We start from the raw sequence: 23,180 nt of genomic DNA on the forward strand, positions 1-23,180 counted from the left end.
TACAGAGGCTTTACATTAACTTCTCATTCTGGAGATATGGCTGTTTGTGCTCTATGAGAGATAGTGGTGTGGGGTTTTAAGTTCTGGCGGTGTTTTTTCTGTTTGTTTGTTTGTTTTTTTTTTTTGATGTTTTTTTTTTTTTGGTGGTTTTTTTTTTTTTTTTTTTTTTTTTTTGTTTTGTTTGGTTTGGGTTTTTTTTAGGGAAAACCTTCTCAAAACAGTGTGTGAGAAGGGAGGATTACCTTTGCTTGCCACTGATGACTGCACTTTCCTCTCCAGCAGTCCAGCTTTCCTCAGGTTGTTCAGGCTGCTCTTCCACTTAAGAGTGGAAGTGGTTGTTAGTGCTCCTCAGAATCATTATAAGGTACAAGAACAAAATGAAATGTCTGTTACCTAAGAGTATTCATTAACCTCTTGAATGACCATTTGGCAGTTTTGTGGTTGTTTTTTTTGTGGGGTTTTTTTTTTTTGTTGGTGTTTGTTTTTTTTTTTTTTTTTTTTGTTTTGTTTTAATTTTTCTGTATACATCTTGTTAATAAGGCTTTCAGCAAGCCAAAATGTTTTAATAAGGCTATTTCATCTACCTTTCCTCCCTGGTAATGAAACAAACCCCAAGCTATAATAGTATTTCTTTTGAGGGATATGATATAGAAGGTTAGAGCACTGTCATATAGGGTATATTAGGAGGCCTGAAATTTAAAATGGGAGCCTAATACTAACAACACTTCATATATAGTTTAGCTTTCAGTCCAGGTTTTTCTTCAGTTGGACTGTGATGAACTTGGTAACAGAGTTTTAAAGTCTTTTTGTCTCTGTCTTTCAGACACATGTCAAATTCCAGGAACAAGCTCTACTAACTTCACTTGCAGTGCCAGCACAAAGTCTTCACTTCCCAACTATCTGTATGTCTTTATCCTGGGGCAGCTGCTGCTGGGAGTTGGAGGAACTCCATTGTATACTTTGGGGACAGCTTTTATTGATGACAGTGTCCCAAAACACAAGTCTTCCCTTTATATAGGTAACTTTTAAAACTATTTATAACACATTGTCTGCATAGATCAGACTGCAATGCCTTCCAAATGCTTTTATGAATTCCTCTTATTAAATCAGTCTTGTCATTGTTTACTTATGTGCATAAAGTGTTTCTGTATCAGTTACTGTGCAAGTTAGGTCTTAGTCTGCTGTAAGTGTCAAGTCTTTCCAATAGTTATTTTGCAGAGCATGGTAAGGCTACTTTGTGCACCTCTCCTGCTGTTTTTTCATGTCAGTAACTGAAAGTGATTAAACGGTTAATGTAGTCTGCCTGTTATCAACAGAATAAGTTGTAGCAAAAATTTGCTTTGTAGTGTCACAGGTGTTGAAGACTACCCTGTATCAGGTCAGTAGCCAGACCTTACTGTATCCTTCAACAGTTTTATTTACTTACCTTCTAACAGTAGGCAATCCCCTCAGTGCAGGGACACTCCTATGCATTATGTGATCAGTGCAGTTCTTCAGCCACATACAAATTTGGCACTTCAGAAGGAAATACTGGAAGTATCTTTCCTTAATTGAAAGCAAAAGGATTGCCTGGAATCATGGAGAATGTGTTTGTTTTACTGTGGAGCTGTTTAAAAGCTAAGAAATAGTAATTCTTAACAGTGGTTTTTAATCTTTCCAGTCAGCAGTCTCTGGGTTATGTGCATTTTTACTGCCAAGGTCATTGCAGTCTAAGTGTGTTTTCTATGGGCATGAAGATGTTTTGCTATTTTCCCCATTTTAGGTGTAAGCTGATAAAAGTATGTTAGCTATACTGGTAACTCTCAGGGGGAGTTCAAAGCATCTTAGATTCATTGAGTGTTTTCCAGACTAATTCAATATTTTAGGGGGCAAAATTGAAATCATCATCTATTTGCATACAATTCTTGCTTAATTGTTTCAGGCAAGCCATTCTGTTTGAGGCCGACAAATAGAATAGTTGCATATGTTAAATCTTAAATAACAAAGACAGCTTTTATTTTTGCTGTTTCTTTATATTGAGAGAGGAGATTATTACACTTTTCTGAGGCCAGTGAAATAATTACAGCAGAATTAGGTCTGTCTTCATTATTAGAGGGTCAAGAAGTGGCCTGAAAACTCAGGAGAATGATGTCAGTGTTTATACTTGTAACATAACAGACCAATACAATAAATGAATGCTCTATGCAATCTTCAGAAAAGTGCTGAGTTCAGAAGAACAGTGTATACTGCCTAATGTAACAAAACTAGAACAAAAGTGAGTGGACAGGTAGCTACATTAAGCCTTAATTCTTTTTCTTGATTTTATGCAATGTATTGAGGATTTGAAATATATTGTGTTGCTTTGCCTAATGTAAGAAGGCTTGTGCAGGGCAGCAAAAAAAACCACCCCAAAACCAAAAACCCCTAGAACTTTCTCTTAGTGTCTGTAAATAGCTGCTAGCATCTTGGAATATAAGATTGCAACTCATAAGTTGGTAGTTTCTTTCTCTTTTGATACTGGGTGCATTTTCATGAGGACTGTGCTCTTGTTGAACTGAGGTTTCTACATCTAAAGCCAGTGAAAACTTAAGTAATTCCAAATAGTAATTTAAACTGAATGAACTGTTGGAGGAAATAGGCACCTTCTAAGCTAGGTTTGAAGTTCTGTAGGATGAATATGGACTTAACTCAGAAAGATCTTATGAGCATGTCATTATTTCCAATATGCAGGAAAACCTGCAATATGTCAACTCAGTATTTGTTTTGACTTACTGATACTTCAGTGTCCCCTTCTGTGTCCCTTGCCTGTCCTGCACTGCTCCCAATGACCCCTTCATTCTTTCTTGCTATCTAAACAGAGCAAAATAGTACTCAGGATCCAGGCACTTTGGAAACAAATGAGAAATCCAAATTCTTCAAGCTGGGCAAAAGCATAGAATATCAGCAGTAAGGATGCATGTCTTACCAATTAGACAGATCTAGTTACTATCAGTTGCAAGCTTTAATCTGCAGAGACAGTGTTCCTGCCAGCAGTGCTAAACTGCCATAGAAATCTGGATGGTAGGCCAGGGAGACTATTGTGATGTCAAGAAAATCTTGTCCTAAGGCCAAAAAAAATGGATAGACCTAAGAGTGCTCTTTAGTAGGATATGATTACACCTATAACTTTTTGTTAGGGGTTGTGTGTTTCTTTGTGCGTGGGTTTTTTTGGGCTTTTTTGGTTGTTTTTGTTGTTGTGGGTTTGTTTGTTTGTTTGGTTGTTTTTAAGAACTGTCAGGAGCTATTAAAAGCCCTGGCTTTATATTTTAAGGATCATATCAATAAATTAAAACACATATGATTGAGTTCTAAATGAACTCAAGTGGCAGATATTACTCCAGTCAAAAGTTTTAATGGAACCCTGGCTTCTGGTCTTGGCAGATCTGAAAACCATCTTAAAACTCAAAATAAAAATATAAATAAGTAGGTTCTTAAAGGTTGTGGGCATATGCTATTAAAACCTGATGCTCATAACAGCCTCACATAAGAAACTTTCATAAGCTAGCTGTGATTGTAGGCACAAGATACACAAAATAATAATGCATGAAGATGCTGTCAGTGAAGTGTCTTTTGCTGAACTTCAAGTTGCAGCTTTTGAGAGCTTCAAATTTTCCTGTTGAGGGACAAGTATGAATTTTGTCTTCTACATGTAGTTGAAGTAATGACAGTGAAAGAACAGGCTGAATTACAGAAAGCATTTGGTCTGTAGTTGATTTAGGAATTTTTTTTGAAAGAAAGCTTTAAAAATGTATGGTGAACTTGATGTATTTTCTCTTCTAGGAATTGGCTATGCCATGTCACTGCTGGGTCCTGCTATTGGCTATGTCTTAGGAGGGCAGCTACTTAATGTTTATATTGATATCCAGATCCCAGAAAGGCAAGATATAACAGTCTTTTGCTTTCTATTTTCTTTCCTAATAGTTCTTATTAAAAATCTTCAGCTTTCTTCCATATGAGGAGGAGAAAGAGTTTTTGTCTGGAAAATACTCTATTTGCTACAGCTTCTTTAACTTGGTAACAAGTTGTATTCACAAGGTCTTCTAGCAAGTGAGTTACTTCTCACAATGAATAGTCACTGCATTGTGTGTGAAAGTTTCTCTGTAATGCAAATACTTAGTTTTGGCTTTTTGAGATATTAGCTATTTTAAAGCTGATTAACATAAAATGCTTTGTCTTTTGATTAGTCACCCATCTAGGGTTAGATTGCAACTATTGATTTCTTGTGCAACAAATTTTCCTAAGGTGGGATATGAAGGGTAGGATACTACTTTACTTCCTGTTGAAGAGCTTGCTAGAAAATCTACCAGTTGAATAATAGTCCACTATTCAAAAAATAATGTTACAAATTGTACTACTGTCCAAACCAACAACTTAATTTACACTTTTATTTCCTGTGTTTTAGGGACTTCGGATCAATGCAATGGCATTCTGAAATTCTGTATTGGCTTTCATATAACTCATTGATAATGAAGATTTTTTTCTAAAAACAGCTTTTTCAGTATCTTTATAATGCTACAGGATCTTGAAATCAGGGCCAAATAGTGGCCTTTAAATCAGAATGAATTTCACTAATGAGTTGAAAGCTATGTTTGGTAGAATGCAATATTATTACAATAGAGCTGATGAATGTGCTTTTAAATAAGCAAATGATAAATTTCATACATGTAGAAAACTAGAAAATGACGATATTCAAAGGCTTTCTGTTAAATCAGTATTAAAAAAAACCCAACCTGACATGTGAAACTGCTGATTTGAATTTATGAATGGTAAACCTACTTTTTCCAAATTATTCTTCCAGTACAAAGATAGATCAAGATGACCCACGTTGGCTTGGAGCATGGTGGATAGCATTTCTTGCATGCTTTTTTGCAATTTGGCTCCTTATAATACCATTTACATGCTTTCCGAAACAACTACCAGGTAAATGTTTAACAATAATGGGCTACTTTGGAAGAGACATTTGTTTATACTTAAGGGGGTTGTAGACTGCTGGACCAAGTGAGTGATTTGTCTTTGATTCTGTTTCTCGGTTAACTGTCTTTGGCTAAAACCTGATGACAAATACTTTGTTTCTAATATGCAGCCTTTAAAACAAGGTGAATGGGCTAGAGGATTGATCTTGAGTACATAATGATGTACAGTAGGACTGGAAACAGGTAGGCATGGAAACTGATTGTCAAAGTTTGGAAGATGCTTGCAGCTAAGCACCTGGAAGTGTATTTAAAGCTGCTATGTTACCCTCCAAGAATCATAAGGTAATTCCATTACCTCATGCATTGTTGTCTTTGACTCTATTGCTTTATTGTTCTGAGTGGAATAATAAAGCATGAATCAAAGTATCCCAAAGCAGTCTTCTAAAAAGAATAGTTTTAATAGAATTTCTGTTCAGGCAGATACTATCTAGGAGTCCCTTGAAAGAGAGTCTAAAGGAATTTACTATGCTTATGTGGAAAGAGAAATGATGGAGGAAAAGGAACAATGAAGTAGGGAACTGGGGAGAATGTGAGGATGATTTAAAAAAAAAAAAAAAAAAAAAGGAAATTGAATGGGCTTCAGGATAGTCTGAAATTCTTAGGATATCCGTGATAATATCTTCTCACAGCCAAGGCCTTCCAATGGAGGCATGATACTTTCAGCCAAATTCTTCTTTTCACAGCAATACCTTATTGATCTTTTTATGGATCCGTACCAATAAAATATTCAAGACAACTTACAATGTCTGAGCTAGTTTTCCTAAGGAAAGGAAACACTTACTTTGATGCTTTTTCTGACTTTAAGTCTAAGAACACAGGTATTCAGTATTTCCACTGTCAATAAATATGCCCATTTATAGGAACAGCAAAAATACAGGCTGAAAAAATCTCTGAAACTCATAATGATGGAAGTGAGGTGCTTGTTGAGACCAAGAATATTGGAAAAAGTTTTAAAGACTTTCCCGTGGCTCTTCTGGTAAGAAAATCTTGGATTTGCTAAAGCTGATGTATTCTGAGAAATTGAATTCTTTTTCAGGTAATATATAAGTGTTTAGAAAGGCAATTGCTTCTTTATCATGTTGTGATAGGGAAGTCTCCAGTGCTACTGATAATTTAATACATGTTAATTTTGTCGATGCTTAAGATTGTTAAAGGAAGAAAAGCATATTAGTGAAGTTCCATATGAAAGTATCTGCTTAAAAAATACAGTGACTTCTAGTTTATATGGTATTACAATGAAATAATTTCCTGAGTGTTATGCTAATTTCCCCCCATAGATACTGTTGAAGAATCCAGTGCTTATGAGTCTAATAATAGCCAGTTCTTCAGAAGCTTTAGTTGCCACTGGCTTTGCCACATTTCTACCAAAGTTTATAGAAAATCAGTTTGGAAAGACATCAAGTTTTTCAGCAACTCTTGGAGGTAATGTGGCTTTTCATTTTTAAATCTTAAATATATTCTGCTGGACATGTCAACATTATAGGTGGAAGCTTATATAGGCATCTTGTGTTTGAGATATTTGTGAATATACTTACATGAAATGCAGTTTTCACAGCAGAAACAGTCTTTTTATATTATTCTTGCCTGCCCTATGAAAACCTTAGTACTTAAATCATTATGGGTGCAAATCTACTCGTAGTCTGTAGGTTCAGAAGACTTGATACTCATATTCAAAGTAGAATGAGAATTCTGTGTGCTGCTGAAATTGTAATTTATTCATTTCTTTTTCTTGGTGAAAAACATTTAATTCTTCTTCATTTAAAATTGGCTGAAGGAGCATTAAGCCTTAGGACCTACTAAAGGAAGCAACACGAAGGGCAGCTGGAAAAAAATGCAGTGCTTACTGCAAGGGGTTGACTTGGCCCTTCCCTTCTTCAATTCCACCATAACGTTATAGTGAGCTTGCAATAAAATGACTAATAAGGATATATTATGAAACTATTGTGTAACTGCTTCTCTAGTTGGCTTACTACTATTGTGTAACTGCTTCTATAGTTGGCTTACTGTCACTGATACACAGAAGTAATAGGTAGAACTAGGGGAGGGCTGAGGAAAGCTGAGTATTGGAGCAACAAATAGAAAAATCTGATGGAAGAGCTGCACTAGGTAGGGTCACATGATTAACTCTGACACAGTTACTTCTGAAGAACAGCAACCAGGTCAAGGCAGGTAGGCCAACAGATGCTTGCAATATGGCAGACTTTGTATTTCTGGAACATATCTTGCTAAATTACTTCAGCTGCAGAGTGCTGCAATATAAGCGTATGCTAGTTGAAGTGCTCTTTCTCCAACAGAAATACCTTTGGGACAGACTTTCAGAATGACTTACTCCTCTGGATAATACTAGATAGTACTATCACTATTCAGACATTGTTGCTTCAAAACAAAGCATTTGCAAGTTTTACATAGAAATACATTGGAATATATGCTCAATTGTTGAACAGTAATCAGTGAAGTAGAAAACTGAATGTTCCTTATTTGTCTGTAGACTTTGTCTGAATTTCTTTTAATTTGAGTTGGAAAATATTGATAGTGTTAATCAAATCTACAGCTTTGAAGAAATGCCTACACTAATGTTGAAAGTTGGCTGTACTTGAACTAATGTTGAGCTAGCTAATCTAAGTGTTGCCAATGTCCATGTTAACTATTTAAACTACCTTTGACTATGGCTGTCTGTGGCCTGTGCAGTTCTGCCACTGTACATGAACTGTCTTTAAAATTAGCTGTCTTGGGTCAGTGCAAGTCACACTGATTTCTGTGTTTGTATTGTAGGTTAGCGATATAAAAATGCTCAGTTATGTTTCTGGAGTCCTAATAGTGCAAACAGGATACAACATTATGGACTCTATGGACCATGACAGCAAAAGTGACCCACTGATCTAGACTTTTTAAGATTTTTCTGTAGATACTTTATTGTATCTTGTACTGTCTCTTGTATAATAGTGCTTATGTTCTGTTATTAAAAAGTTCATAACACAAATGTATAGCAAAGAACATGGACATGTGGAAAAAACATGGAAGCAATGAAAGAGCATTTTCTATTTTCATGAAGTGGCCTACTGGTGTTCAGAGATTCCTGCCTAATACGTAGTACTCTTACGTAATCTGGCTTTGCTGTGTTGAGCTTGGGTTTTGGACAACTATAAATTACCTTGTCAAATTTAAATTCTGCAAAGGCTAAAGAGATTGTAAGGGTAGAATAAATTACTCATGCCAACAGATTCTGGTAGGATGTTTTGAAAATGACATCACATGGACTGCATCTTAAGATACAGGTAACTGTTGTGATTTTTTTTCCTTAACATTAAATTGCACTCTAATTTGCTTCACTAATTTTATATTGCATTTTTGTGTAATTGCTGGTGTCTTGTTTTCCTCTAGGGCTTGTATTAATTCCAGCAGCAGCACTAGGCCAAATCATAAGTGGCATCTTGGTTTCCAAGTGCAAAATGGATTGCAAAAGCATAATCAAGTTCATGATAGGCACTTGTTCAGTGGCCCTAATATTAAACACAGTGTTTTTATTTGCTAAATGTGGGAACGAACCTTTCGCAGGTGTCTCTGAAACATATAATGGGTAAATATATTTTAATGCACTCTTGGGTTTGGTGTTAATGTTTAAAATAAGTAAGCTACATCACAGAATACAAAACCTTTAGAAATGTCATATTTTGCTTTGATGTGTGAAACTGAAATGTTTTCTGGAACTCTAAAACCCTGTTCTTGGAATCTTTATGTAGTAGATGATTAAGAAAATGTAATGATACATTGCCCGCAAAGTGTTCTGAGCAGCCTGGTCCTGTTCAACAAAAAATTCCTAGCTGTAGGTGTAGTAGCCATAGTATTGACTACACCTAATTTTGTATCTCTGCAGAAGCAGTGTGTCTTTTGAATCTTGTTTTATTAACCAACTCTTGACAATGTAGGCAGTTTGTTCCTGGAGGGAGTCTGCTGTATGCAACAATTTTATGAGATACCACTGAGGTGAACTGCAACTTAAACTGCAAATTTTTTCTCTAGAAAAATGAAGCCATTATTGTAGCATCAGGTTCTAGCACATCTAGCCTCCATTTACAAAGGAGGCTTTAATTTTTTCCTGGTAAATTGGCTGATAGAGGTAGGAATTTAATGCAAAGAGAGTGTACCTCAGTGACCCAAGTTGAATAATAAAATGGGTGGAGTAACATGGTTAACCAAAACATAATTCAAATTATATTTGGCTAACATGTATAAGAAAGGCTTCTCTAAACAATATGTACTTTTCTTTCCCTTAAACAACACAATTCCCATGCCTAATGAGAATGCAGTCTATCACTTGTTTTTAGATATTTTAGTACTTGTATTAGAAATTCTATGATTAATGTTCTTCTTGTTGCTGTAAAAAAGCTTACTCTGGAAACCAATATGGCAGCAGGAAAAAAGTCAGAAAAGTGAAAATAAAAATGAGGCAAGATTAAATATGTGCAAGGATAAGCATTCTTTAGAGAATGGATTTCTAGGTCCATGTTTAAAACTTCAGCATTGAATGTATGTGATCAAATCACCACCATAGGCACTATGGTGTATAAAATGCCCAGTCATGCCTTATTAAGGAATTCACTTTAAGATTATAATGTTTCAATTCTCATAGTTTTAAATAGTACACATCTCTGTAGCATGAGCATTGTTTAAAAGCAGGAGGAGGGCAGCTAGCTGTGCCAAAACAGTGCTTTCAAGTGATTGGTTACTCTAGCATGAATTGACAGAGCCAGAGGCAACTCCAGCTGTTTGAGGGTCTTCCAAAGAGCCAGATGCTGCTGTGCAAAATAACTGTAGGAGGCTGGTAGCTAGGGACTGCTAGCTGCCATTGAAAAAATGGTAAGCATGAGCAGTGTGCTGTGCAACTGGGTGAATAACTTAGCAATAATTTTTTGTTGTGTTTCCAAGTCCCCTGTTTTAGAAAAGGGTTAGGTGCTACTATCTTGTACAAAAGCAGAGTCTGTAAGTTATGCTCCAATGCATAAAAAGGCATCTGAATCTGAATAGTTTGGGGAGGATGATCTTTGCACTTCACTGACACAATAGCATGAAGTGCACCATGAAAATGCAGAAGATAGGTTGGGGAAGAAATTGGTTTTGTAGCCTCTAATGCACATGCAGGTTGGTAATACTTCTAGATAAGAATGATAAACATCTAATCAACAGTTAGGCTTATATGGTTTCTTCACTTGGTATTTGCCATGTTTTTTGACGGTCTTAGAATGAGCATACAACAAATAGAAGAACGCAGGAAAATCACATCTTACTCATGGAGGCAACTAAATGCACAAATATCAGAATCTGAAAGCTACTAATTTTCCTAGGTCCTTTAAGGGTATCATTGACATAAACATAACTGACAAATATTAGAAAATTTTCCCCAAAATGCAAAAGAGTGACATGAAGGACTAAACAGATATTTTTCAGGCCTCATTTAGGTAAATGTGAAAACAGTAAAATAGCTAACCCTAGGCGAATGGAACAGAAATTCAGAGGGCTTGGAGGCAGTACTGATTGAAGGCAGTCAGGCTTCCAGTTCTCTAACAGAGTAGAAATTTAATGCCATGATGCCTTAACCATTCATTTGTATTTCCTTTTCCAGAAGGCATACAAAATGAATAAACCAAATTTCATACACTTGGTGACTGGGAAAGAAAAAATAAATTCTTAAAGCCCAAGTTACGACTCATTCTGCTTCTATCCTTACAACTTGCTTTATCAAATGACAATATATTCAAAGGCCAATGCTGACATTTAACACTTAAAACATGGCTTTGCTTCAGTGTCTGAAAAACTGCTAGCTGTAAGATTACTGTGGAAGCCTCAGAACTGTGGAAACTAGCATTTGTGGAAAGTTTCTGGTTACATATTAAGCAAAAGAATCTGTATGTAGCAATTGAATACTGAAGAGGTTGTATAGAAAATAGCATATGCAGCTATCCATATTTCTATACCAGGTCCTATGATAATGAGCAGCTGACAAAAGGTACAGCTGAATTGTTTTTCATCCTAAGTTAAATACAGTTAACTTGTATTTAATAGTTTTGTGTAACTTCAGCAGTTATGTAGTTTAACTGTTGCTGAAGATCTCTTATCTACAGTAAATTGGAGTTAACCAATCCTGAAATAACTCTCTCCACTCAGTATCCATTATAAAAAAATGGTTCAGTTTTATGTAATTCACTGTTACATGTTGGACTGTAGTTTGTTGGACATGTTACCTGCATCAGAATAATTAGTGGCACTAATATAGTGCCAGTTCTGAAACTACTTTCCATGAAGGAATAAGCAACTGAAATATGTAGTAGTAGCTTTAACAAATTCATAAGTTTGTGGAAGAACAGCCAAGTGTCTGAATCCTGCTTGTGCTGTTGAGCAAATGCTTCTGAAAGAATAAATTATGAGAATGCTATGACAGTTGACTTGGAAATTGATGCAGATTCATTTTTTGTGGAGATTTTTAAGAAATCCTTCATGGCAAGCATTCTCTTTCTGTTGAAAAATACCTTGGAGGTGGGTGGGATGGGGAAGGCTTTTGGAAGCTTAGTACCAGAACCACACGAGTACAGGATCACTTTTGAGATCATGTATTAATGAACAAAGTATACTGTCTATAGTAACAGTTTATTACTAAATTAGCCTATAAGCAGAACTAAAGTGGTTTACTTTGTCTAGTAAACACTTCAAAGAATTGTTTTTGCCAAATTCTTTTGTCCAGTAGTTTCTTGAAATCTTGAAGTTATAAAAATGCAGTGACTATTTCTCTAGTTATGTTCATTCCCACATGGCTCTGGATTTCCTTGTTTTGCTTTGCTGTGAAAGAATACCTAACCTACAGAGCTTTTAAAGACCATTTAATGGCCTCATCTGCTAGGCTTCTTTAGAAAAGTGGTCTTAGAACAAAAAGTTCCATGTCATGAGAACCTATGTACACTAAAGTGTATTCTTCTGTATTTTAGTATTTTTCACTGACCATGCATAACTAAAGGTTTGGTCCCTCTTTGTGGGTCAGGGAAGAGAGACATTATCTGCACATATAAACAGGACAAATGTTGCCAATGAATTGATTAAATACTTCTAGGCTTGACATGCCTCATAGGCTAACAAGGCACTGTATGAAAAAACCTGTCATTAGTGAATTTGCTTATGGTGCACTGTAGTGCTTTAAGCCAGAGCAAACTAACTTTGATTCCTCTCTGTATGAACAATGAACTAATGTAATCTAGTAGGGTTCAACTGTATTACAACCAAATGAGGTATATAGGTAATTATGATGTCCTTAATATTCCATGTGCAGCTTGAATTCTATGTAAGTAATGAGCTTAATTCCTAGATAAATGATTTCTCCTCTTAGTGTTTGTGACCATCTTAAATTTTCTTGAAGAAACCTGCCTTTTAGGTAATGAGTCTGGAACTTTCAGTTTACAGTACAGTATTTAATCTACTGGCAGTGTCAGTATCCTGGTTTCAGCTGGCTGAACTCTTAACTAGTGAAGCTTCTTTACTTAATGCACTACTATTAGAAAATCAAAGGGTGTTTTTATTCTTTGCACATATATCTTAAGAAGGTCCCCCCAGATCCCAAACTGATTTTTTGTACTAATAATATAGTGGGATTACTTCAAATACAACCATACTATGGCCTATACTGGAAGTAAATGCCTAAATTGAGAGTAGTTGTAGTAAGCAAGTGTTAAATTAAACTCTGCTTTTCATTAGTTATTCCCTAAGCAGCCAGAGAAAATCTTCAGGGTTCTTTCCGGCATGATAAGACTTTCTTTGTATGTCATGACACTCTGCATTTAGCACATGCAGTCATCTTGGTGCTGGAACAATCTAGATGTCTGCATAGCCGTGTTAAAAATAGTAAAAATGCAGTAGGTTTGCAACTGGACTTGAATCCAAAAGAGGGGAAAAAAGCTTGGAATATGATCAGTAGAATAAACAATGCCAAATACTGTTTTTAATTTTGTTGCATTTTTTTCTTAAAACTGTAAATTGAACAAATTCAAATGTGTGTGGGGGAGGAAGGAGATGGTATATGATAAGAATTGGGTTGAGACACAGAATTTTGTCATCTGTTTTGTGAATGGAAATTGGAGGAATAATCTATGGAAGAAATAATAGCAGAAAAATAACTATGTACAGAATAAATGGGAATTCCCTCTAGAGTTTTAATTGCTAGGAACATGGCTTATTTTTAAACAATTAAGTGAATAAATCACCTGAATTGAATATTTTGAGATTTATCATCTTATAAATACTGCATTACTTATTTACATGTCTGCTGTTTTAAAATTACTTTATTAAAAGCCTATTAACTTTACTTTTCAGAACAGGCACGCTATATAACTTAACAGCACCATGCAATGCTAACTGCAGATGTTTGCGCTCTATATACTACCCAGTTTGTGGCAGAGATGAAGTCCAGTACTTTTCTCCCTGTTTCGCAGGATGTACATCACATCTTTTTAACAACATGAAAAAGGTACTTTATGCTGCCAAAGATAGTTGTCATGGTCTGTTCTGGTTTCCTGCAAAATGCATTCTATATTGAAAACATTCTTCCCTTAGTATGACTGGAAATCACAGAATTTCTGAGTCTGAGTGGTAGTTACTACAAGAAAAATTGGTGTGGACTGGAAACATGTCTTAAGTAGCATGAATGTTGGTATGTGTCAGAGTCTAATACTTGGACCAGGTGCTTTTAGATATTCCACTTGTGGAGGGTGTAATGTTTAATATCAAATTTACTTACTTCATGACAGTTGATGTTACACAGGATTTCTGACTTAGCAGAGTGATAGAAACTATACTGAAAACACAACACAAATTTAAGTTACACTTGGCAAAATATAGCAACTGCAATATACAGTTCGGTCACAAAACCGGTGTGATTCCCATTACTGGTCTCTATAATGTGCTCACCATCATAACGCTGGGCCTCCCCAGTTGTTGGGAAGGTGTACGTGGGTTTAAGACAGCTCAAGTCCATTGCTGTCTTTGAAATTCTTTTGCTAGTTATCTGGCTTTTTATACTCAGTTGGGCTGAGCCACACTCCCCCCATGCTGGTCTGGGTAACTTAGAGAGAATTTCACACTCTATTAATGAACTCAGGGAGAAACATTTATACCACCAGTTGATTCACTCAACTGACATAACTGCTTCTTTTCTGCATGGTTTTCTTTGCAACAGCTGTGGTCACTTACAGCCTGCATTCTTCTGTGAGCTTCATGGGCACATCACCCTTTTCCATGTCTTCTGAGCCTTCTTCCGTTGTAGGTGTTTATTGGTCAGTCAGTGTGTTTCTCACTTGTGCAGTGTCATGTTGCAAATGTTACTTCTACTAAACGTTCTAATGCTGAAAATACATTAAACCTGAATGTGCTTTAAATAGAAATGATAATCAGAAAAGTAGAAATTGGCAACTGACTTGACATTAAACTGCAGTTCTTATCTAGAACTTTAAGCACAATGTAATGTTTATTGTATGCATGGCAGCCTGCTTCTGTGAGTTTCCAAACCTGGAATGTCAATTGCCCGTGATGTAGGAATGGTAAGCCATGAAAGTGGTTGGTTTATTATCAAGCCTTACCAGTACTGAGACTTTCTGTGCTTGTGTCCACTAGTACAACAAACTCTTGAGCACAGATGTAGGAGGAGTGTAACAAGATTCTAAAGGTAGGCAAGCTGAACCAGGGGGTGCCTCCGGGGACTTTTTATATCAGAATAAGACAGTGGTAAATGAGAGGAGTTATTATCTAGAAGAAAATGTAGGAGACTACTTCTTGCTGTGAAAACTTCACACTTCACTGGCTTTTTTTTTTTCTTTGAAAACAAACTTGGGTGGATTTAAATAAAGAGCATAAAACTATTCCATTTGTTCACGTGCTTACAAAAGCAGTCCAACATTGCTTCTGTTGTTTCCTACTTAAGTCTCACCTCTCTTCCTGTCAAGTACAGCCCAGTGTAAAAACCAGCCTGTTTATAGGCCAAGGCTTTCAAGCTAGGTGATCTGGGACTTGCCAACAACTCTGAAGAACATGAACTGTTGTGGTTTCCAGTTTGTTCTGCTACTGTTGTAACTGGATATGTATTATCTAAGCTTGAAGAATAAGGCTTGAGGAAATAGTGGCGCAAGTAGATGTAAATCTAAAGAATGAACCCAGTTCAAATAACAGTTTCTAGTAGTCAAGACAAAGTTCTTTAGAGTATAGCTTTTGAATTGTACAGACATAATCAGCAGTTTTTGATTAATAAACTAGGTAACAGTTAACATTAGCTTATTTCAGTATTGGAAAAATTACTTTTGAGAACTATGTAAGATATCTTCTGTTGTAAGGGAACTGCAGCTTTTGGCGACCTATTCTTCAGGAGTTACACTTTGCAGATGAAATCAGTCTCATATGGGGAAAGAGAAAAGGGACATTTCCACCCTTCATCCAACTTTTGACACCCTCCATGGTGTTTATAATGTTTTCAAAGAGGTGATTTGTTTGAAAATTATATATAGATGTAGATATAAACAATACATCAGCACAAAAAAATCTTGTTTTGAACACTTTAACTTGCATGTTCTTAATTTTATACAATAACTGGTGTTATCTTCATTGATTTGTAGTAAGATTTGAGTGCAAAAGCTAGCATTTCAAGGCTTACTCTGTCAATGTTTTTGTATGTACTGCATATGGTCATGCCTCTAACTCTAAAATCTTCTTTAATTTTAAGTTTTTTATGCTTGTACCTAAAAACTTGCACCGCATGAAATGGAGACTATCACTGTCTTTTTAGATCACAAAACCAAAAATAACTTTTGCTCACATGAGTTGGATCAGTCAAGTTCTGCTGAACCAATTTTAAAAATGAGGGTTATAGTGTCATATGATCATCAGGAAATGGACTGTTTCCCGTAATGTAAAGTCAGGGTTTATTCTTGTATTTGGTGTGATGCAGAACCAATGATATAATATTAGTATCACTTAATTCTTGGAGCTAAATTTTGTTTTATAAATTATTCGTAGACATACCACAACTGTTCCTGTATTGGGAAACCAGAAAGAGAAAATGGTTCAGAAGACTTTCTCTATGAAGCTGTCCCTGGGAAATGTCCAACACAATGCAAATTTTTACCTTTATTCCTGACCTTCTTCTTTTTTGCTGTTGTTTTCACGTTTATGGCTGTTACTCCAACAACTGTGGCCATTCTCAGGTATGTTTTTTGGGCTGAGGAGTAGGTAGCATTCCTGTGAAAACTCAGATTGAAGTAATCTAATTTGTTTTGCTTTCAAATGTGGACTTAAACCAATGTGCAAAGGATTTCCTGTTGTAGTACTTTGTGTAGTAAACAGGCAGTACTTGACTGCCTTCTGCTTTATGCCACTCTTTACTACCTCTGTAATTACAGTTGGTTAGTAGATACTGTTTGAATCTATTAAAAAAAAAATAAATCTTTCCTAGTTGTAGCAAAATCCCTCTTTTATGGGAGCACTCCTGACAATTTAATCAAAGCAAAAAGGAATAAATGTGCTAGATGCTTGGATGAAGAAAATATTCAACTAGCCTGTGTATCAGTAATGTCCGTATTTCAAGTTGTACCAATAGAAGAACAAAAGAGCAATCAGTCTCATATTCTCAGCCTTTGATTCCTGTCTCAGTTCAGAATTCTGACTTGCAAAATTGTAGATTGCCAAGAGCTGTAGAACACCTTTCATATGATATTGATGTTGTATGTTAACCAGTGGTTTGACTGTCTTTCAAATTGCTGAAACTCATATGCATGAAAGCTAGATACATTTTTTTTTTTTTCTTTAGTATGTCGTCCTCATTCTGAAAGTAGACCTGTTTCACTGTATGTTGAAATCTGACTTGTACCTCTAATATTTCTAGAGGGAAAATGTTCATGATGCACAGGCATACATAGACTATACACATGTTGCTTTGGGATGATATGGTTAGATTCTCTTTTTCCAACTTTCTAGGCAGGGGGTTGGGGAGTGGAGTGATACACTGCAGCAGTGCTTTGTAGTAGCCTACTGTTCAGGGTTTGTGTAAACCTGGAATTAACAGCTTGTCATATTAGTGTGAGGGCAGAATAATGTGAAGTGCTGCATTATCCTCAAAACTGAGCTGATGTAGTTTTGTTTAGATTAAACAATAACGTTAGGAATTTTGAATCCTTGTACACTTCAGCTGAAATGGTGAAACAATTTTTATGGAAGAGAGGACCGTAGAGCAGTTTAAATGTGCAAAAACCTAATTTAAATGGCTAAATGGGAGGTAAGTTACTACAGTATATTCTGATATCTTTTCAGTGGGCCTATTATTTGCAACTTCAAGTGTAAACCCATGTGCTCGTGACAGTGTTCTAGTGCTAGAAATAACCACCCATACTATGCAAAAGTCATTCTCTTTCTTCTACTTGCCTTTATGGCTAGGGGGATCCTGACAGTGACTGCTGATAACTGCTCATCTTGGATGTTTTTCTATGGCTAATCCTCATACATACTCCAGAATGAGGGAATAACTCCTGAATATTTAAATACTGTCTTTTTAGCACTGACAGTGCTTCAAAGATACAGTTTATTAAAGAAAACAATGCTGAAACTAAATTGTATAAATTAAATAAGTTAGATTGTGTTTAATCTTTATGGTAGTATCTTTAAGACACTGTCAGGATAACTTCTTTTTTTTCTGGAGAAATAGCTGAAAGAAATGGGTAGGAGATAAGGAAGTAAATTCTGCTAGCTGTGAAATAAATATATTGATTTGTATAGCATAGGCCAGAACTGATTAATTGTAAGGTCAGGTGACTATATGTAAAGGTTATGGGAAATACAACACCTTGTACTGTGCTGAAGCCTAGTCTCAAATCATGTACTGCTTCTTTAGGAAGAGTAGCTCAGGATTGCATTCTAGCACTGTCCTTAAATCCTTTGTTGTTCTGTGGAAAAAATGTTCAACAGTATATCAGGGTGCTGCTGGTGAGCTAGCTTTTTATTCATACTGTTTTGTTAAACTAGTTCAATCTAAAACTCCTTGATGAGCTATTGGAGTTGCTTCTATCTTTTGTCAAAACACCTCTTGAAGTTGTTTGGTTAGTTGTTTTGGACACTGGATTTCTGAAAACCTCTTCAATTAACAGGTTAAAAGAGTATATTAAGACAAAGCATATTCACTGAGGGGCAAAGCAGAGAAATGGAACAATTAAAACTTGTTCACCAAGTCTTAAAACTGCAAATCTTGTTTACAGGTGTGTCCCAGATAAACAGCGCTCATTTGCTCTTGGAGTACAGTCAGTGTTTCTACGACTACTGGGTATGACTTTCTTATTGAAACATTTGCCTCTGAATAATCTACTTATTTGGTGCTTTTTCTAGACTTAAAAAATAATGCATTAAGAAGCTTTCAGAGGAGCTTGAAGCAGCCTGTCATTGGCTTATAGAGTACACTTGTTATAAGGCAGATGCAATCTGGATTCAAATTCCTCTTCAAATAGAGCATGCATGCTCATTTTAGCCTTTCTTGTTCTTATTGGCAGGAACAAAATACAGGTAACTCATTCTTTCAGCAAAAGGCACCTGCTGTCACTTCCCCCAGGAGGAGGCCTGTTCTGAAAGTTGAGATAAGAAGAAGTGATGTAATAGAAAACAGTTTCATGCAGTTGACATCTCAAGTTCCGAAGTTAAAAGAAAGTGACAGTGTCTCATACAGTTGTATCCTTATTGGCCATGCCAGTATATTTTAGAATGGATAGGTGGAGTCTTCCCTCTTCTCCTTTCCCTTTCAATTCCTTTGACTAACTTTAGCCTTTATTGAAATTGTAGACACGTGTACATAAATAATTACTGAGTTTTTATGTGGCAAATGTATTAAATTCTAAATCTAAGCATCTCTGGGATCTCAGTGAGACAGGTGAATCACCTTAAATAAAATATAAAGCTAAACGTAAGTATTCTCTGCACCACGCCTTTGAATTTTCTCAGGTACATTTTAAACTCTTGTTTTTGTCTTACACGCTTTTTAAATGGCATATATAATTCAAGACTGGGTTAAGGCAGTTACTGGTAAGACTTTTATGTCAAATTTAGTACTGCAGCCACTTCCCTGCCATTTGAGATAAAATATCTAGCAGTGTGAGTTCTGGTTTGCTGTACCTATTGAAACTCCAATTAATCTAAGTCATTCTACCAATAAAGCATAACAAGAGTAAACATCCTCACAGGTAGAAATTAACTGGGAGGTAGTGCTAAGTATTGTATGAGGACTTCTCTGTTTCATTTTACTTTCGGGTATCTATGGCAGAGTCTTAACTCTTGACTTCACTGTGCAGTAGAGGATAGGAGAACTTTTTTGCACTGCCTGTACTGCCTGTGTCTGAAGAAGGCAGCGACCAACTGCATTACTACCAGCAAGATATTTATGCTGTAGACTTGAGGAATCACACAGAGGTCCTAGATAGAAAAGCTGTAATGAGGACATAGCTGTTTGTTAGTTCAAGAACAGTTTAGGCCTTGAGTAGTTAGGTAGACACGCAGTGATGTACTTGGAGTGTTAATTACAAAATTGGCTGTACCTGGATGCAAACCCCTTGTGCTTTATAAAGCACTGCTGTAACAAAAATGACACAAATCTAACAAATTCTACACAGCAATAATTTTAAACATTACATTAAAAATTAGTCATTTTTCTAGAAGCTTATCTACATCTGAGGGATGGAAAAAAATGTATAGTTTAACTTATTAATATAATATTTTAGTTCTCTGCATTTGGAACAGGTTAGTGTATATGATCTGAGGAAAGGGACTTCTTTTCCTTCAGTTAAAATCCTGCTTCCTTGATTAGCTGTTTTTCCCCCTATTTTTAATCACATTTTTCTTCTCCAGTGAAAACCAATGAAGTTACAAGCAGCTCAAGTCTTTGAAAAAACTTCTTGCTTGATAAAGTGAGAGCTGTGTAAAGAATTAACTGATATTTTATGCAGCCTACCTGTTAATTGAAAGCAATAGAAGAGGCATACGTGCTATGTAATATGAGCCCTATGACTTTGATTAAACTATTATGTTTAATGTGTGGCTCTCCCATTTTATCTTTCCCACCAGCCTGGCATTTTACTGTATGCATTAAGAATGGGTAAGACTATTCCAAGTAACTCAATATTCTGATGTGTTTCTCTACTTTTTAGGTACTATTCCTGGGCCAATTTTGTTTGGTGTTGCTATAGACAACAGTTGTACTCTGTGGGATATTAATGAATGCAAAACGAAAGGAGCCTGTTGGGTTTATGACAATGAAAGAATGGCTTATTTGCTGATGGGCATAAGTAAGTGGCTTCGTCATATTAAGTACATGTACAAGGTAATAGATATACTGACCTTGACTGCTAGATGGGAATTATTTTAAAATAGAACCTTAAACTTTTATTTTTTAGCAGCAGTGGTTTTTTTTTTAAAAAAAATTCATAAATAATAAAAATGTGGTCTTGCTCCTTCCATGATATTTTGTTTAAGTGGCTCTTAAAAATGACCTAGAAACTTTGTTTAATAAGAGCAAAACTATTTTGTGTTATTGTTCAGTCTTTCTTCATTGTCACACTTTATTTACTGAATTTTAAGGGATTGGCACACATTTCAGTCTTATCTAGCTTGGTCTGTTGGCAGCTTAAGGTCTGAGGAGCTTTCTTCCTCTTGTCGTATTTCAGTTCTTTTCCCTAAATTGATATCAAGATCTTGAAAATATCTCTGAACACTCGTAAAAAAATTTCCCAACTTGTTTAACAATCTGTTGCCTTCAAGTGTGTGAGGTATGTATGTCAGGGAGAGGGAAGGCAGGCTAAGCTTGCATTTGTGATAACTGCTGTCCTGTCTTCTAGCACCTGTGATATTTACAGTGCGTAAACTGAACTCCTAACATCTAATCTTAAAACTAAAGAAGCAGGAGACACAACTTCAGGTTTCAGTATCTCTCAGTCATATTTGTGATAAAATATAATCCCTCCTCTTTTCTGCCTCTCCTTGCCCCCCCCCCCCCCCCCCCCCCAGTTTCACAAATGCCACTATGTACCAGTGATGAGTAAATGGAACAACCTTTTAAGTTAGCCGAGGAGAGAATACTTAACAGGTTTGTACATGGGGAGTTTTAGTTTGTGGCAAAGAGAATATTGATGCAATGAAGAACAGTACTGGAACAAGAAATAAGGAAGGCTTGCACTTCAGGCTAGTATGGGGTGAAGAAATACAGAACTGCAGTAATGGCAATAGCTGCTGCAAGCAAGAACTGGCAGGCAGGTGAGGGGTCTGATGTCAGTTGGAAGACTGCCTTTGCCTGCCCTTTGCAGTTCATGTAAATACATTGAAATTCACAGCATGAATTTAAAAATCTTAGTGTAACTCAGCATGTGAACCTTTATAAATGACTGAAAATACTCTTTGTCTGCTACTGAAGGTGACTGCAACAAGGACTTTTCTATTCTTTTCATTCAGGTGCTGCTTGCAAAATCATCACAATCATCTTTGTGGTCATAGCAGTATGGTTGTATAAGCCTCCACCAGCAAGTGCAGCCCTGTCACAAAAGGATTTAGAAACGGTGTCTGCTATACACACATAAATCATGTGCAAATCAGGGGCTTTTGAAAGAAGCCAATAATAATAATCACTGTTACAATGCTTGTACCAAAGTTCTTGTACACCATTACGTAATATAAAAGATCATATTCAATTCTTGAACAAATTATTTGTGAATGTGTGTAGTGTTCTCTAACTTGCTAAACATACTTTTTAGTATTTCATTGTGTAAATCTAAAAAAGTGACTCTTAAATTTGCAGTTTAAGTTTAAATGTTGAATTTATAGCTTAAGTGAAACAAGGTGGAATACTTGATCAAAAAACCCAACCCCCAAAACCCCCTAAAAACCCAGGGAAAATGAGCTGAACTGGGCTGACTGTAAGCCCCATTTCCCCCTGCTTATAAAATAATACCTAAGTGAGACTGTAGTGGGAGAAAAGAAGTATCTTGGTATTTTAAAGGGAACTGTGGATGTTTAAAATGAAATTATTTTAATGTGCACATAATCTGGGCTAGTGCCTTAGTTGGAGATTTCGACAGTAGATAGACTTGGGAATGTGCAAGTATGGACATGTTTTAAATGCAAACATTCATTTAAATATTTGTTAATTTAAGTCCCTTAGTTTCTATCTGGAATATATATAGAAAGTTGCTATTCAGCTGCTTTCTTGTTAACATTTTTCTATAAAATTTGAAAATAAACCCTATTTTCTTACTACTTCTGTGTATGCTATGTCATTTCTAAGTGACTGAGTTCTAGGCTTCTCAACTCCAAGAAACACAGTGCTGAAAGCTAGCAAAGAATATGTATGCAAGCATCAAAAGTAGGAAACTGCTTTAGTTGTTCCTTTTGACTTACACACTTCATGCTCTTAAAACTGTATTTGCATAGCACAATGGATATGCTATACAATTTAGCCACACTTAACCAGGGAATATTAAACTACATTGCCTGTTACTGAAATATCATTCAATATTGACTAGAAATTTTTAATGAACAAGATATCCTCTGCACTTGCTTTACTTTGTTAATGTAAACTTTCTTTTTGTTGCACTGGCTATGCAAGTCACTCTTACATAGCTGTGTATGCCCTTTTCATCTGGTTACATGGACTGTACTCATTGACTCTACCAAGATTTGTAAACAAGTGCTACAGCAAAGGATTATGGCATATGGGTCGTGTTTAATCTAGTTCTTTAAATTCAGCTGTTAAACTAGGTAGAAGCTAAGTATATCACTCAAGAAGATGATCCTCTAACTATTTAGAACTGTTCAGGAAATAAAGCAAAATAAACTACACCTCCTGAAAATACAAGACTTCATGGCTTTTGAGGCAGAGGAGGAAAGGGGCAGAATACAACAACTGAATTTATGCTTGCTCTATTTAGTTGAATGTCCTGATAAATGAGCTCATATCAAGATGGGTAACTTGTCTTGAAAGAACTAAATACTGATCTTCCATAAAGTTTGGGAATGTGGCCTAAAACTCTGAATTCAGTTTCCAGCTCTGACATGGTTTGCATGGGATATAGCAAATCACTTAATCACAGTAAAGACATGCAGTATAGTAGCTAAACTGGTAAACTTGCTTCTCTTGTTCTGTCTTGG

At 36.0% G+C, this 23,180-nt stretch overlaps 1 protein-coding gene across 6 annotated transcripts in view; it reads left to right on the forward strand.

The window, feature by feature from the left end:
* The window catches only part of SLCO4C1 (solute carrier organic anion transporter family member 4C1), a 33,647-nt gene extending 11,459 nt beyond the window's left edge, over positions 1-22,188 (forward strand). The window contains exons 3-13 of one of the 6 annotated variants that reach the window (XM_049796335.1): positions 824-1,018; positions 3,799-3,895; positions 4,817-4,938; positions 5,852-5,967; positions 6,269-6,413; positions 8,373-8,568; positions 13,344-13,497; positions 16,032-16,219; positions 18,260-18,324; positions 20,192-20,329; positions 21,489-22,188. In XM_049796335.1, coding sequence (XP_049652292.1) covers positions 824-1,018; positions 3,799-3,895; positions 4,817-4,938; positions 5,852-5,967; positions 6,269-6,413; positions 8,373-8,568; positions 13,344-13,497; positions 16,032-16,219; positions 18,260-18,324; positions 20,192-20,329; positions 21,489-21,613 — 1,541 coding nt within the window. In that variant the 3' untranslated portion in view covers positions 21,614-22,188. Of the gene's footprint in view, positions 1-823; positions 1,019-3,798; positions 3,896-4,816; positions 4,939-5,851; positions 5,968-6,268; positions 6,414-8,372; positions 8,569-13,343; positions 13,498-16,031; positions 16,220-17,199; positions 17,287-18,259; positions 18,328-20,191; positions 20,332-21,488 lie in introns of those variants that run through there. The other 5 variants (XR_007505161.1, XR_007505162.1, XM_049796336.1 and 2 more) reach the window with 5 other exon arrangements.
* The last annotated feature ends 992 nt before the right edge of the window (positions 22,189-23,180 follow it).

The sequence above is a fragment of the Accipiter gentilis genome, chromosome Z, assembly GCF_929443795.1.
Source record: "Accipiter gentilis chromosome Z, bAccGen1.1, whole genome shotgun sequence".
Taxonomy (NCBI): domain Eukaryota; kingdom Metazoa; phylum Chordata; class Aves; order Accipitriformes; family Accipitridae; genus Astur; species Astur gentilis.